This window comes from Musca autumnalis, unplaced genomic scaffold (assembly GCF_047663935.1).
Source record: "Musca autumnalis isolate F117 unplaced genomic scaffold, ASM4766393v1 scaffold_3, whole genome shotgun sequence".
Taxonomy (NCBI): domain Eukaryota; kingdom Metazoa; phylum Arthropoda; class Insecta; order Diptera; family Muscidae; genus Musca; species Musca autumnalis.
Window position 1 is genome coordinate 238,519,999 of NW_027411866.1, and position 17,597 is coordinate 238,537,595.

The 17,597-nt window shown below is 38.4% G+C and overlaps 1 protein-coding gene across 1 annotated transcript in view; it reads right to left on the reverse strand.

Moving 5' to 3' along the window:
* The window catches only part of Septin4 (septin 4), a 105,559-nt gene that overhangs the window by 58,553 nt on the left and 29,409 nt on the right, over positions 1–17,597 (reverse strand). The window contains exon 2 of the mRNA XM_073977338.1: positions 14,078–14,611. Within this exon, the coding sequence (XP_073833439.1) occupies positions 14,078–14,357 (280 nt within the window). The 5' untranslated portion in view covers positions 14,358–14,611. The remainder of the gene's footprint in view (positions 1–14,077; positions 14,612–17,597) is intronic.

Sequence of the window (17,597 nt, forward strand, 5' to 3'; positions counted from 1 at the left end):
TTGTGGATTTTTTAAAGAATTTTTTCTGACCTCGTGAATTTTTTTAAAGAATTTTTTTCTGACCTCGTGGATTTTTTAAAGAATTTTTTCTGACCTCGTGGACTTTTTAAAAAAATTTTTCTCACCTCGTAGATTTTTTAAAGAATTTTTTTTGAGCTCGTGGATTTTTTAAAGAATTTTTTCTGAGCTCGTGGATTTTTTAGAGAATTTTTTCTGACCTGGTGGATTTTTTTAAAGAATTTTTTTCTGACCTCGTAGATTTTTTAAATAATTTCTTCTGACCTCGTAGATTTTTTAAAGAATTTTTTCTGAGCTCGTGGATTTTTTAAAGAATTTTTTCTGACCTCGTGGATTTTTTAAGAATTTTTTCTGACATCGTGGATTTTTTTAAAAATTTTTTTCTGGCCTCGTAGATTTTTTAAAGATTTTTTTCTGACATTCATGGAGAGTACTAGGAATTCTTCTAGAAGACAAAAAATCTTCTGATACTGAACCCCGGCAAGGATGCCACCAAAGGTAAATGCAGACCGATTTAGCTTTTGTCGCCAGTAGCATAGACTGTTGCGGCTTTGCTCCTCCACAGCATCCGAAATAGTTATCCATAGGTTACGTAAACAGCCCAAAACTTCAAGAGCGTGTCCGCACATTTTAGTCGTGAACTCAGCCAGAGCAAACTGTGTGATAGAACATTGTTGGTGGCGCTCGATTTATTAAAAGCCTTTGGTACTGCCAAGCAATCAAGTTTGAAAAATTGGATAATCAATTAAAGGTGTGGACGCCAATCGGGAACAAGAATTCAAACTCCTGTAGAGTATAACAGGGAGTTACCGAAGTTGTGGTGATATCTTCGGAACTGTTTCACTTCTAACTTTCCTGTATGGGGGTGGCATGCGGATGATTGTACGATTTTGCTGTCAAGTGCCTTCCCTGCTGTCATTTGCGAAAGTCTGAACTACTATTTCATCCATCTTACCACTTTTTTCTACGCGAGGAATTTGCAAATATCCACAACTAAGCCTACGGCCACTGTGTTCACCACATGGAGGGCAGAGGTGAGTACTGAGTTGAATATCATGGCCGATGGTAGCAGAATTCCATCCACCAACTACATCAAGATTTTAGGGTTCGCATTCGACAGCATGTTCAAGTTTTCCGCGCATGCCACAGCTATTTGCGACAAGCTGAGATGTAGGAACAAAGTCCTCAAGCCCCTAGTCGTCAGCACTAGTTGTGCGTATAAAGAAACCTTGTTAACCACATATAACGCGAAATAACGGTAGGCGGTAAAGTATGTGATACCAGTTTGTTCCGCGAATATAAGAACAACGCGATAGAAAAAATATTTAAATGTCAGAAAGCCGCCCTTATAACTGCAACAGGGTGTCACCTCATGTATTCTGTGGACCGTTTGCATGTGGTGACGAATATTCTTCCAGTACGGCAATACAATTACATGCTCACGTTGCTCTACTTACTCGGTGTTACCATGATAGTTATGCTAATCACCGTATGGTGGATAGCACTCCCACCCATGCATGCCAAGAGGGATCTTCATGAACTACAGAGATAAGTTGAACGATATAAGAGAGAACCCCTAGATCAGCAAGTGTATGGAGCAAGTTTAAATAGCTTCCACACAGATGTGAAAGCGGTGCTCTTAGTACATCTATCACAGCTAAAGAATGTCATCTGCAACGTCGAGCAAGATAAGTATTGTCTGAACTACGTTCGGGATGGTTTAGCCGTCTGAATACATATAGGGCAAGTGATTGGTGACACCGTCTAAAACATCTGCAAAGCATGCGGTTAGTAGGCCTGTACTAACTCAAGCAGCTCTGTGGTTACATCTAGCGAAGCAACCACATTCCTAGACCTAGAGATATATAGAGCCAGAGCCGGATTAAACAGGAAAACGAACACACAATCATACCATAGGCTGTTACAACAACAACAAAAGCTCGTAGGCCAAGACTTCGATGGAAAGAACGGGTGAAAGATGACATCGAAGACGTGTTATCTCTCCAAACTGAGTTGATATTGTAAGAGATCGGGGAACGTGGCTTATGAGACGAATGTTTTGAACACAAGCAGAGCCACCTAAGTGAAGTAAGTAATGAAATTATTTTATACTATTAATGAAAATTTTCATATCAATAATGAAAAATTTTCATTTGGCTAATGAAAAACTCTCATTACATTAATGGAAAAGTTTCATTATATTAATGAAAAATGTTCAATATACTAAAATGTTCATTACACTAATGAACAATGTTAATTAGTGTAATGAAAAAGGTTTCATTACAGTAATGAAAAAGATTTTATTAGAGTAATGAAAAATCATTACAGTAATAAAAAAGTTGTATTACAGCAATGAAAAATAAGTCATTACAGTAATGAAAAAGTTTCCATACAGTAATGAAAAGGTTTCATTACAGTAATGAAAAGGTTTCATTACAGTAATGAAAACGTTTCATTACAGTAATGAAAAGGTTTCATTACAGTAATGAAAAGGTTTCATTACAGTAATGAAAAGGTTTCATTACAGTAATGAAAAGGTTCCATTACAGTAATGAAAAGGTTCCATTACAGTAATGAAAAGGTTCCATTACAGTAATGAAAAGGTTTCATAACAGTAATGAAAAGGTTTCATTACAGTAATGAAAAGGTTTCATTACAGTCATGAAAAGGTTTCATTACAGTAATGAAAAAGTTCATTACAGTAATGAAATAGTTCCATTACAATATCGAAATGAAAAGATGTCATTACAGTAATGAAAATGTTCCAATACAATAATGAAAAGGTTTCATTGCTGTAATGAAAAAGTTTCAATACAATAATGAAAAGGTTTCATTACAGTAATGAAAAGGTTTCATTACAGTAATGAAAAGGTTTCATTACAGTAATGAAAAGGTTTCATTACAGTAATGAAAAGGTTCCAATACAATAATGAAAGGTTTCATTGCTGTAATGAAAATGTTTCAATGCAGTAATGAAAAGGTTTCATTACAGTAATGAAAATGTTTCATTACAGTAATGAAAATGTTTCATTACAGTAATGAAAATGTTTCATTACAGTAATGAAAATGTTTCATTACAGTAATGAAAAGGTTTCATTACAGTAATGAAAAGGTTTCATTACAGTAATGAAAAGGTTTCATTACAGTAATGAAAAGTTTTCATTACAGTAATGAAAAGGTTTCATTACAGTAATGAAAAGGTTTCATTACGGTAATGCATAGGTTTCATTACAGTAATGAAAAGACTTCATTACAGTAATGAAAAGGTTTCATAATAGTAATGAAAAGGTTTCATAACAGTAATGAAAAGGTTTCATTACAGTAATGAAAAGGTTTCATTTCAGTAATGAATACTGTTTTATTACAGTAATGAAAAATGTTTCATTACAGTAATGAAAAAGGTTTCATTACAATAATGAAAAAGGCTTCATTACAGTAAGAAAGAAAGTTTCTTTACAGTAACGAAATAGTTCCATTAGAGTAATGAAAAACTTTTCATTACAGTAATGAAGAACGTTTTATTACCGTAATGAGACTATAATTTTGCGGACGAATTTTGTAGTTGAAAAAATTTGTGCTGTATGTCCCAATTTACATTAGGCGAGTTTACTTGCGGCAATTGTCAGTTTGTTGGTGAGATAGGGTGGTGAGAGGCAAAGGGTTACCATATGCCTCACCTCTCTCTCCAACAAACTGACAATTGCCGCAAGTAAACTCGCCTAATGTAAATTGGGACTATATTTAGAAATTTCATTTCACGGTGGTTGATCCCACTGTACTTCTCTTTCATATATTTACCGTTGCATTGATGTGGTCGTCCTATATTTGGACATAAAATTGCATTGCATTGTAACGAAATGAAATTCGAAATCAATTCAAAAAAGTTTCTGAAGCATGGCATATTTTTGGGAATAGTTTGCAATTCCCTTAACGCAATGAATTTAGAGGTAAAAGAGAGAAGAAAATAATATTTCTAAAGTTGGCGTAAATAGACTTCCCTGGGGATGGGCGGGCAATCCTCTTTCCCATAAGTTTTTAAATAGTACAGATGAAGAAAGAAAACAAAAACAATTTTCGAGATGCCTCTAGGGTAAATATTAGGCATTATAAACTGCTTACGTGCCATATTTAAATCCTTTCAATATGCCCATAGTAATAGGACGGAGATCAGGTCAACTGCAACAAATTTGTTTCAAACTTTCTTCTTTTCACTTTGTCAATATTTGAAAAAAATACATAACCAAAATCGGAAACTTTGTGTCAAACACTTGTATGTTAGCAAACGATTTGTGGGCTTCTGTTTGCCTCATCTCAAAACGGAAATGGTTTGGAAACCTTAAATTGCACTTTTGTTAAGAGGTGGAGGAGGGAGGCTAAAGTAAAGGCTGTGCGAATTTGTTCAAAACGCTCAACACTATGTGAATGAAAACAAAATTGAGGTGGAAATGAATGAATGCAAACGATTGAATGGTTTATTCAATTGCCCTCTAGGGGAGTAGACCAAACAAAAAAGCATTCGGACAGCAATGCAGTAAATCCAACAAGGTAGTAACTGCACTAGTAAATGCATTTCGCTACTTGTGTCATATTTTTTGCCATTTAGCAATGTATCGAAAAGAGAAAAAACAAAAGCATGTTAACATGCTGATGACACACATATTTTTTATGTTTGCATAAAGTTTTTGTTCATGCTTCATAAGTTAGTTCCGTACTATTCCGTACATCTATTCATTCATAAATTAGCCAACAATTATGGCATGTTTTCGCGGTTTTTGTTTTTCTCCTCTCGCTTGTCCATGTGCACGACTTTTTTATTGTTTTTCGTGGCCTCTTTAACATGAAGACCGCACAACCATTTAAGCAAACTTAAACTTTTATTTATCCGCCTTTAAATGGTTGTTCGAAGCCAATTTGGAAATTTTATTTAGTTTTTTTATTCAATTAAGCATTTTCTGCAACACTTTTCTTTGTTTTACAACAACAAAAAGACAAACGTTTATTTGAATGTCGTTGATCTGATAAACTATCCACCCACCACCATTAACTACCTCAAATCGCCTCAAGTCATTACCTTAAACGATCGTGACTTAGACATTTTATTTATCGCATGATTTTGTTCATGAATTAACATATCAAAAGGCCATAAAGAAAACATTGTTGTTAAAACTACATTAGAGAGTAATAAAAAGTTGATAGGTCGTCGCCATAAAGATTAGGCGATTTGATGACCTTGTAGGGCGGCGGACACTTGCTGAATAGAGAATCGTAAATACATACTACATACAAATGATGGGAACCTTTTTCAATAGTTTAACATGTCTTGCAAATTGAACTCCGATGGAATCTCCATGGTAATGCTGACACAGCTGGATAAGCCGGGAGTCGAGTATCTCACTAAAGTTCTCAACCAGTCGCTAGCCAGACACTTCGTTCCGAAAGTCTGGAAAATGGGCAGGTTGGTGAAGGCAAGAATGCGAATCGTACAGACCGATTTCGTTTTTGTCGCCCGTAGCAAGGACCCTTAAGGCTTTAATCCTTCACAGCGTCAGAAATACCTATCCAGTTGCCGATCATCAGCATGGGTTGCGTAAGGTTGCGACAACAGCGATGCGCGCCATCTCCGCACATATTAGTCGAGGAGTCAACCAGACCAAGCCCCGTGATAGAACAGTGATGGCGGCGCTCGACTTATCACAAGGCCTTTGATATTGCCTCCTCTCCACCAGACGGCATTGGGATCGTAACGTATGCGGATAATTGTACTATCTTGGAGTCAGGTACCAGATCATTTGTTAAATCCTGAACTCCTATTTCACTGATCTTACCAACTTTTTCCACGCGAGGAATATGTCAATCCATCACAAAATCTAGGCTCGAAGTTGGCAGAATTCCGACCACCAACTACCCCAAGATTCTAGGGATCACATTCTACAGCATGATATCTGTGAGAAGCTGAGATGTAAGAAGAAGGTCCTAATGTTCCCTGCCGGCACCACTTGGGGTGCAGATAAAGAAACCATATAACGCTATAGGTACGTCTGTGGTAAAACGGGATGACACATTGACTGGCGATGGAAAATTAAAGGAGTTAGAGACGCAACGCATTATAAAACCGTTGTGCTGTATCGCCGCAAATGCACGGGAAGGAATCCAAATATACACCCTGAGAAGGAACTCTGCTTCATTAGAAGCGAACTCAGGTTCATGAGACATTTTGTCATATGCCTCGACTTGAGTTTCAGGTGGATAAGACCTTCCTCCCAGAACCTGGAGCTGTTGAAGCCGATGCTTTTAAGTAGGATGCGACGACGAACAAAAAGTCGAAAAGACAAAACCCGATGCTCTTAGCAAAGTGGTGAAATAGATTTCTGTTCCGAATCCAAACCAGAAAAGTATGAAGAAGGCCAAAGAACTTACCACTAAATTGATCGAAACCCGTAAAAATTAACAATGACAAACCCGAAAGGCAAGGAAAAGCTGAAGAATAATCCATTGAAGGCACGCCCACAGGGTGTAAGAAAGCTAGGGAGGTTGGACTAATTGAGAAACTTCCCAAACTTCTTTTGTTCCCTAAGAAAACGCTAATTCTATTTCGACCCGGATCAGTGGCCGAAACAAAGAACGCAGGAAAACTGATAATCTGTCTTAATTGGGAGGATATTCGATCAGCAAAAAGAAGCAGCAGTCTGGAGATTATCCGAAATGAAAATAGGATAGTCAACCATGGTGCGTCAGAAAGAGGCGGTAGTCAAAATTTTAAGATGAAATAGAGAGAGACTTCCTAGTCTCATCAACTGGGCGAGTGAAGACATTAATAAGACCCACTTCACAGAAAAAAAATCCGGCGATAAAAAAGTTTCATATTGACGAAATCCGATAAAATTATTTGATCACAAATAAAATATTATAAATTGGTCTGTTCCAGAACTGCAAGAATCTACTAATTTTTACTATTTTTTCCGATAACATAAAGAGAAAAATGCTATCGTAGTAAAAAATAGTAGCTTCTTGCAGGTTCTGGAACAAAGCAATAAAAAAATTTATCGATTTTCCGGCGATAAAAAAATTGTCATATTGACAAAATTCGATAAAATTATTTGATCACAAAGTAAAAATACAGTTGATAAAATATTTCACATATTGAATAAAATATTTATTGTTTTTTTTTTATTGAACTGATAAAATGGAATATGTGGAATATTTTGATAAATATTTTTTTCAATATGTGAAATATTTTATCAGTTGTATTTTTACATTGTGATCAAATAATTTTATCGAATTTTGTCAATATGACAATTTTTTTATCGCCGGAAAATCGATAAATTTTTGATTGAATCTTTGAATTTTTTTATCAAATGGCTAAATTTTTTTTTCTGTATTCAAAGAGTATCACGAAGAAACGTACGAGTGCGTCGAAAGTCAGCAAGTTGAAACATCGCAGCAGGCAGCTGAAAAAGAAATTGTAAACAAGAAAATGCTCCAATTGTTTACAAAGAAAAATTGAGTTTCGGGAACCAGTAAACGAAAAAGAACGGAAATAATCATAATATGAGAATTCAAAGTTCGATGACAGAGAAGCCACTCCCACAGCCGATATATCTGATTTGCTGCCTAAACAACAGCGAAACCGGTTACGTTAAAAGAAATCACTGGACAAAAGATCCTATACAGAAAGTGATGCATTTTAAGCAGTTATTGGCTATGTGAATGGGAAGATGGCGGCATACAAGGACATACGTGCGAGTCTGAGTCATCAGTCTACAAGTTAACCGAGATGGACATAGAGATGAAGGAAAAGCTGTTCGACATAATGATTCTTGCAAGCTTGTCGAAATACTACGAGTTTGAATGAACTTAAGATAAATCTGGGCGAAGAAGCTGAAAGAAGAAAAATCAACTGGCGAACAGAAAGTGGAGAAATTGCTTTAATGTCACATGTCATTATTGGCTATGTGAATGGGAAGATGGCGGCATACAAGGACATACGTGCGAGTCTGAGTCATCAGTCTACAAGTTAACCGAGACGGACAAAGACATGAAGGAAGAGCTGTTCGTCATAATGATTCTTGCAACCTTGTCGAAATACTACGAGTTTGAGTGAGCTTAAGATAAATCTGGGCGAAGAAGCTGAAGGAAGAAAAATCAACTGGCGAACAGAAAGTGGAGAAATATAAGGAAGGAAGTGGACAACAAACAAGGAAATGTGAAATGCAACAGGTGCGATCGTAGAGGAGGTTTCGGTGATCAGTGCAGAGACAGTGAAAGTGATCTGTATTAAGTTCAAGAGCTGCTGTGAGCCAGAACATTATAGACAAATTTCGAAGACTCGGTGTCAATAGCCGTCGTGGGCCTGAGAAAATGAATGACCGATATTTCGTTCAAAAACCATCGTAGACCAGAATATACTGAGGGAGTGACCGATATTTCGTTCGAGGGCGATAGTGGGTCAGAAGCTAACGTTCATATCAAGAGCCTGAATATAATATGAAAGCGACCAATAATCAATCTGGTTAGCAGCCATGGTGTGCTAGAACATAAGAAAACATAAGAAGAAAGTGACCGATATTCCGTTCAAGAGCCGTAATGGACTAGTGCATCATACGCATGTGACTAATTGCGTTGAAGAGACAAAGTAGGAACATGTGACCGATCCAATCTCGCGACGGCCGGTTCTATGTACCGGATTGACCCGAGGAATCATCTTCTCGGCCAGGGGCCGTCACCTCAGCAACTACTTGTTCGTGTTCGCCTTTATTTTTATTTTGGGAGCGGCATGTCCCGGAATCCCTGCTCCGAATTCTTTTGGTCCGTGTCGGGATTAAAAGTAACCCAGGGCCATGGTTTTGCACCGTTTGCCAACGTCTCATCCACAATAGGTCGGTGTCAATGAGATGCAACGATTGCCGAGGATGGGTGCATTTCAGGAACTGTTCAGGCCTGACCTTCCTGAGGGAGTATTACGACAGGGTTTATATTGCTCCCTGCTGCACCAACATGAATTCCAGTGAGTCTTTATTGTCAACATCTTCGGATTATGAAACTCTCCCACAATCTCCCCGATAGCAGTATCAGCCGCAGCCATAAACACCGCGTATTGCTGTCCCAGTTCCTGAGGATGTGACATTCCTTCAGTTTAACTACGATGGTCTTCGAACCAAGATCAATGAGATTGTGAACTTTATGAGTCGGAGAAATATTATGGTCGCGGCGATCCAGGAAACGAAGCTGAGCAACAACAGCAGCCTTCGGAGTTGTGATGAATACAACGTTCTTCGCCAGGATCGTACGAGAAGTGGGGGTGGAGGGCTTGCATTCCTACTCCACCAGTCTGTCCAGTTCAGACCTATCTCGCCTGAGCTAGACCCTAGGGACCCATACTTGGAGTGTATGGGGGTAGCGGTAGGGTGTGGAACCGGCGAGATAGAACTGCTCAATGTGTATATTCCGCCGGTCAATAGCTGTGCCACGCGTTATTTGCCTAACATCGGATCTCTGTTGCGAGGTGATAACCGGCTGGTCCTAGGGGACTTCAATGTGCCACATGAGTTATGGCATTCAGCTCTAGGGAATGACCAGAGAGGTACAGACCTGGCTGAGCAAATATATTGCTCCACATTCTGCACTGCGAACAAGGACGCAGGATTAGAGGAGACTGCCACAGTTCGCCTGACATATCCATCGTGTCACCCGTTCTGGCGAATGACGTGACATGGCAACCCGTCATTTCCCCTGGGTCGGACCATCTCCCATTCCTCATTACCATAAACAGACCACCAGACTTCATAACCTCTGAACGCCACACTTTCATTAATCGTGGAAAAGCGGATTGGCAAGGTTTCAGAGAGTTCACTAATCAACGCTTCAGAGAACTGTCCAGTCCTTCTGATGTTCGGGTAGCAGAGAGGAAATTTGGAGACATCATCACTGCTGCAGCCGCCCGCTTAATTCCTGCCGGTCAAATACCTGAAATAAGATCAAATTTCCAAGCAGAGGCGACGGGATTAGCTAATGAGCGTGATGAGCTTCGCCGTACGAACCTTAACGACCCCAGAGTCAGGAAACTGACAATGGAAACCAATAGATTAGTCGGTGAACACAAGCGGAAAAAGTGGCTAGAACATTTGAAGTGCTTCAACATTGGAGCCGGCTGTAATAAATTGTGGACAACGGTTAACCCTGGTAGGAGAGACGATCGGACATCTGTCATGTTTAACGGCGTGGCTGTGACAGATCCGAAGAGGTGTGCTGGCTATTTCTGCCGACAATTTATCGAGCACCCCGATAGCGATCGGGCGAAGATAAGTGTTTTGCGTCGTTTGCGATCTCTTCCAGCCGAGGAAGAACCGCCACAATTTACAATGGATGATGTTGCAGATGTTATCCGAGGCGCAAAGTCATCTAAAGCGCTTGGACCTGACGGAATTTCAATGGTGGTGCTAAAACAGCTGGATGACCCAGGAGTCGAGTATTTAAGCAAGGATCTCATCTTATCGCTAGCCACCCTAATAGTTCCCGATGCATGGAAGATGGGCAGGCTGCTAAAACCTGGCAAAGATGCCAGTAGAGGTGAGTCATACAGGCCGATTTCATTTCTGTCGCCAGTAGCAAAGATACTCGAGGCATTACTCCTCCTCAGCATCAGAACGTGTTATCCAGTTGCGGATCTTCAACACGGATTCCGGAAGCAGCATAGTACCACAACAGCACTGCACGCCATTTCCACATATATTGGACGAGGACTCAACCAGGACAAACCGTGTCACAGAACAGTGATGGTAGCATTGGATCTGACCAAAGCATTTGATACGGTCAGCCATGCTAGGCTGTTCGAGGATATCGAGAATACTACACTCCGGCCTTGTCTGAAACGCTGGGTCATCAACTATTTGTGTGGTCGCCAGTCATACGTGGAATTCAGAGACAAGAAGTCCAAACCCTGTAGAGTGAAGCAGGGAGTTCCCCAAGGAGGGATGATATCTCCGGAACTGTTTAACCTCTACCTCTCTGAAATTTCACGCCCTCCCGACGACATTGAGTTAATTACGTACGCGGATGATTGTCCCAATATCGGTAATGATGACGTCCCAATATCGGTAATGTTTGTGACAGGCTAAATGCCTATCTCATTGATCTTGTGGAGTTTTTCCACGCGAGGAATATGAAAATATCCAACACCAAGTCAACAGCCACACTGTTCACAACATGGGCGGCGCAGATGAAGCTCCCACTGAATGTGCAGGTCGACGGTGCAATTATTCCGACCTCAAACTACCCCAAAGTCCTAGGGGTCATATTCGATAGCATGTATAAGTCGTCCCAGCATACTACAGTTATCTGCGATAAGCTGAGAAACAGGAACAAGGTCCTCAAGTCCTAGCCGGCAGTACTTGGGGTGCGGATAAAGAAACCTTGTTAACCACATACAACGCGATAGGTCGGTCTGTGGTAAGCCATGCGACGCCAGCGTGGTTTTGCTGACGTAAGGGATACGCAATGGGATAAGCTACAAATCTGCCAGAATGCTGCCCTGAGAACAGCTACAGGGCGTCACCTCATGTCTGCAGTGGACCATTTACATGAGGAGACCAAGATCCTTCCTGTGCGTCGACACAACAGGAAGTTGACGATGCTTAAATGCTATAGGCAAGACCAAGCAAATCACCATCTGGTGGATATGCCTGAACCCCCCAGGCAAGTTAGGGAGGATTATCGAGATCTGGAGAGAGAGGTCCAAAGATATAAAAGAGAACCTCTAAATCAAAGTGCATACCAGGTAGGTTTAAGGGACATTCACACTGATGCGGTTGCAGAGGCTCTGGCAGCCTACTGTGCGAATATCGTCCTCGACGATCATCCACCACCCGTGGCTGCAGAAGAACAACAGCTACCAAGCTAAACACGAGTGGTTTTAGCCCAGTAAAGATCCGGACGAAGCATCCGCCTCAATTTGTATTAGGCCCGAAATGATGCCACGATACCCAACAAATGGCTTAGAATTATTGTGAAGTTGATTAATAAATAAAAAAATGCCCTGCATGTGGATAGGTACTACACGACACGCTGCATTTGTTTAGCTGCCCAGTTAACCCCATTCAGCTGTCTGCTGATTCTTTATGGACGCAGCCAGTTCAGGTTGCAGAATTTTTGAATCTGGATACAGAGGAACAGGGACCAGATAATATAAAATATACGAACGAATATATTTGCGTTGGTACAACAAAAACAAAAGTGCCTGATTATAAGTCTTGAGGACTTACTTTGAAACTATTATGCAAATATCTCCACTGATAATAGGGATATTCCAAAATAATTGCCTTAAAATGAAAGTGGAAAATCAAACCTTTATAATGATGCAGGGCGGCGTTGGTTATTAGTCGGCCCCGACTATAGGCTTTTGTTACTTTACACAAATGTTTCCTAACACTTGCCCTTTCTCCTTAAGAATCTACGAGGTTTCTAAACACGACATCAAACTGTTTCTCCAACAACTAAATAAACTGATCGCTGTCATTTTTCCAATGGGTTTCATTTATATTTTCGAATGTCCGAATTCCATATGCTGCGTGTGCTTAGTTTCCATTTTCGTTCATTTTCTTAATTTGTTTTGGATTGAATTTTTGGATAGCTATTAAAGTTATCTGTCCATGTCACGACGATATGGTCAAACTTATTAAAACTTGAAATCCAAATTTAAATGGTGATCCATAGATGACGATGACAAGATCAAACGTTTTAAGTGCACGTTCTCTCTCTGCAAATGCACCAAAGCAACAAACACCATGACGCCATGGTCCAATAGTTTTGGATGGTTGATTGATCGATGGATCGATTGTTTGGTTAGCTAGCCTAACAACATTGTTTGGTGACATGCGGTTGATGTGCTGTGAACATTTATGTCATCGCGGTATACGCCCATAAATGGATAAAAAAGTGGTCAGGCATTTGTGATGACGTTAAAATGTTTATCAGCTGTGTTGACAATCGGCTTTCAGGGAGAATGCAAAAAGGGGAGAAATTTAAGCCCATGAAGGCTTAATGAAAGTTTAAATGCCAACACTGGTCTTCAAAATAAAAAAAAAATTATTAACAACCTGTAAGATCATGTTAGGCAGTTTCCTACAGATTTGATGAATTACATTAAAAGAAGATGTTCCCAAGCCGAAAGAAGAAGACACACCACATCACACAAGTACTTCTTTAAGAATGCGAAAAAGTAACACCGCTACAGACACCTTACAAAGAATTCAAATGAAAGTAAGTACAACAATCACAGCTTAAGTCGGAACAATAAGTCAGTCTAACCTTGTTGTTGTCGTTATTAGACATTTCAAACATTCTAACAATTTATTGTTGTTACAAACTTGCTACTTAGTTTGAGATCGTACATTTTTCATTGGTTTGGAATTTGTTTCCTATTTAATTATAACAAATGAATGGTGAAGTGGTGGAATTGTTTGTAAATGGCAATAAAGACGTTATGGAATGGCTAAGTTAAAAGAATTTACAAAAAATGGGTGTTGAAAATCAAGTATTGTTGTAGGTATAGTAGACTAACATTATTGTTATTTGTTATTATTTTTTAGCACCGCTTTACCATTTGTCAGTGGTTTATTTTTTAACTTTTGCACCAGTAACACATTAACCCAGAACTGTCATAATCGTTTGTTTGGTAAATAGTTGTAGTAGAACTGTAATTAAAGTTTATTATTAGCTTCGCTCCCGTACTTTTTAGTGGTAAAAGTTGCAAAAGGGAGAACACTAAAAAATTGTACATTTTCCAAAAAGTACAGAAACGAAAAAATTGTAGAAACGTAAAAAAAGTGTAAAAAATAAAAAAATGTAAGCACTTTGAGTCTAAATCAAACTATATAACCCCAACTGAAAAGGACGCCAAAAAATTTAATTTCATACATTCATTTTCAATAATTTACTCCTCTTCACTTGAAAAATCCTCTAATATTTACCTCTTCATATCTTAAATTAACATTGCTGTTATCTATTTCAATTTTTCTTAGGAATCTCTGGATCAAAATAAAAATAATAAAATTTGTTTACTTACGTTTTGGATATAGTGGTGGCTTATATTTGGTACTGAGACCACCAGTACCTCCGAGCCCGCTAACGGGTGTATTGTTGTTGTGATTTGCATTCAAATGTGTTGAAGTTTGATGCTGTTGTTGCTGCTGCTGATGATTTATCGATGATGACGATGATGTTGTGGAGGAGGAGGAGATAATATTATTATTACCATTGGCTATATTAACACTGTAGGATTTATTTAAAATGCTACCACTGCCGCTGGTATTTTGTTGGCGATGCAGTGTGATGCCATGATCCATGCTGTGACCACCATATGATGAACCACCAACGCCACCGGCACCGCCGGTGGTACTGGTGGGGGTGCTATTAACAGAGCCGCCAGCGGACCCTGTTAAACTGCCACCCCCAAATAAACGACGTTGCGGTATATAGGCCGTTTTGAGGCTGTTGGTTAAACTGGGTTTAATAAATTCGCTTCCGCTTCACTTTTGTAGAGTTCTACTCTACTTTCCGTTTGGTGTTTTCGTTGTTTTTGTATCTATATTTCGTTTTTCTGTAACAATAAACAAAGAAAATATTTTATTAATATTTTATTTAATTTATTTCAAAGAAGAGAGAGAAAAGTGTAAGAGAAGTGGGTGTATATTGCTTTATCTTGTTGGTGGCTTTCCGATTTGCTGTGCCAGCGTAATAGTCATCGGGTTAAGGGCATTTTGTTCTTAATTAAATTTCGCAATTAAATTGTTCTGATTGCCCACAACTTGTTGGTGTTGTTATCTATTCTTATCAGTATCTCTGTGGTATTGTTGTTTTTAATAATTCTGATAAAGCCTGGAGAACCTGCGTTGATGAACGTATGTATGTTGTTGTTTTTATTATAGTTAATTGGAAGAGTTCATGTTTGTATTAGGTCTTTGTTGATAACAGCAGCGCGTTTTTTATCTGCATTTTGATGGATAACTTTGTAATTGACATTAGCTTGTTACATTGTTGCATAGACCAGGTCAGCAAGCAGCAAAGATAAGATTAAGTAATGATCATTTTTATCGGTATCTAGTTTTGAGGTAGGTAACAAGGTTTGCACAACAAGTTGGAGGGATTAGAAGACCTTTATGAGGGCTTCTATACACAGAAGACCATTGTGAGATCTTCGGTGGACAGAATATCTTTGGAGGTATTTTATAAACGGAAGACTTTTATGAGGTCTTCTATGCACAAAAGACCTTTATGAGGTATTCTATAGACAGAATACCATTATCAGGTGTTCTGTGACCCGAAGACCTTTATGAGGTCTTTTCAGAAACTCTTTATGAGGTCTTCTATGGACAGAATACCTTTATGACATATTCTATAGGCAGAAGACCTTTATGAAATCTGCTGTCGACAAAAGACCTTCATGAGATCTTCTGTGGACAGAAGACTTTTATGACGCCTTTTATGGCCAGAAGACCTTTATCTTTTATGGGGTGTTTATAGTCAGAATGCCTTTAAGAGGTCTTCTAAGGGCAGAAGACCTTTATGTGGTCTTCTAAGCGCAGAAGACCTTAAGGGACCTTCTATGGCCAGACTACCTTTAAGATATATTTTATATCCAGAATACCTTCATGTGGGCTTGTATGGACAGAAGGCCTTTATGAGGTCTTCTAGGAGCAGAAGTCCTACGTTTTAAAGTACTTATTTAAGTGGCAAAAATAACTAAACACCTCGCGCGACATGCCCTTTTAAAAATAATGGCTTATTAGGGTGTTTTGTAATGCGTATTTTTACTGGGTCAATGAGGTCTTCTAGACCATTATTACCAAAGATATAAACGATCTGTTTCAGGAGGTGAAAAAAGGAACAACCATAGAATATAGCATGAAAGTAGCCATGAGGCCGACTGTGATATCGATAGCAGTACACGGATCCTTCAGATGTTGACATTTGACAGTAAAACAGCAGCATTGTGGTGGACATTACAAATTTTCGGGTATTGCCGTAAAAATATTTTTTAAAAAATCCACGTCTGTTGGTGTGGTGGAAAAGTATTTTTTAAAAAATCCAGGTCTGTTGGTGTGGTGGAAAACTATTTTTTAAAAAATCCAGGTCTGTTGGTGTGGTGGAAAAATATTTTTCAAAAAATCCACGTCTGTTGGTGTGGTGGAAAAATATTTTTTAAAAAATCCACGTCTGTTGGTGTGGTGGAAAAATATTTTTTAAAAAATCCGCGCAAGTTGGTTTGTTGGAAAAATATTTTTTAAAAAAATCCACGTCTGTTGTTGTGGTGGAAAAATATTTTTTAAAAAATACCACGTCTGTTGGTGTGGTGGAAAAAATATTTTTTAAAAAATCCACGTCTGTTGGTGTGGTGGAAAAATATTTTTTAAAAAATCCACGTCTGTTGGTGCGGTGGAAAAATATTTTTTAAAAAATCCACGTCTGTTGGTGTGGTGGAAAAATATTTTTTAAAAAGTCCACGTCTATTGGTGTGGTGGAAAAATATTTTTTAAAAAAATCCACGACTGTTGGTGTGGTGGAAAAATATTTTTTAAAAAATCCACGCTTGTCGGTATGGTGGAAAATATTTTTAAAAAGTTCACTTCGGTTGCTATGATGGAAAAATATTTTAAAATAAAAAAATCCACGCCTGCTGGTGTGATAGGAAAATATTTAAAAAAATTCAGGCCTATTAGATGGAAAAATATTTTTAAAAAATCCACGACCGTTGGTGTTATTAAAAAATATTTAAAAAAAAACCCCGTCTGTTGGTTTGAAGGAAACATATTTGAAAAAATTTCCACAGGATGGTGTGAGGGAAAAAATATTTTCAAAAAAAAAAAGTCCCACATGATGGTGTGAGGGAAAAATATATATATTTTTTTTAAATTCCCACCGGTTGGTATTATGGAAACATATATAAAAAATCCACACCCGTTGGTGTGAGGAAAAAATATTTTTTGAGGGAAATAATTTTTTTTTTAAATCCTCAACCAGTGGCGTGGTGGAAAAATATTTTTTTTAAAAATCCAAAAATCCACGACTGTTGATGTGATGGAAAAATATTTAAAAAAATCCACGCCACTTTTTCTAGCCTAATTTAGGCATTTGGGATATCCTTCGAAAAGCTTCTCCACCTAAAATTGTGGGTAGAAAAAGAAACTAATTACTCCATTTTAGTTCAGAATATTTAATGGTGGTATAAAAAGTTCGGCCCGATCAAATTTAACGTTTTTTTACTTGTTCTTATATCAAACTTGTCTATGTATCATCTACATAGCATTTTTTTCTGAAACCCAATACCTTTGAACTTTTCTTCTGAACAGACGGACTAAATAAATTCTTTTTTTAAAGAAGTGTAATGTGTATGTTTTTATGTGTGTGTTCGTGAAAAACAAGCAACAGCTTCCTACAATATTATCTAAGGCAAGGTTGCCACTTGAACCGCCGGCTGGTAAAAACAATAATTTTCGAAGGGAGTAACCGATTTGGAATAAACTTCCAAACATACATAGATCGGATACCACCCTAAAAGAGATCAACATTTTTAGTATAAGGACTGT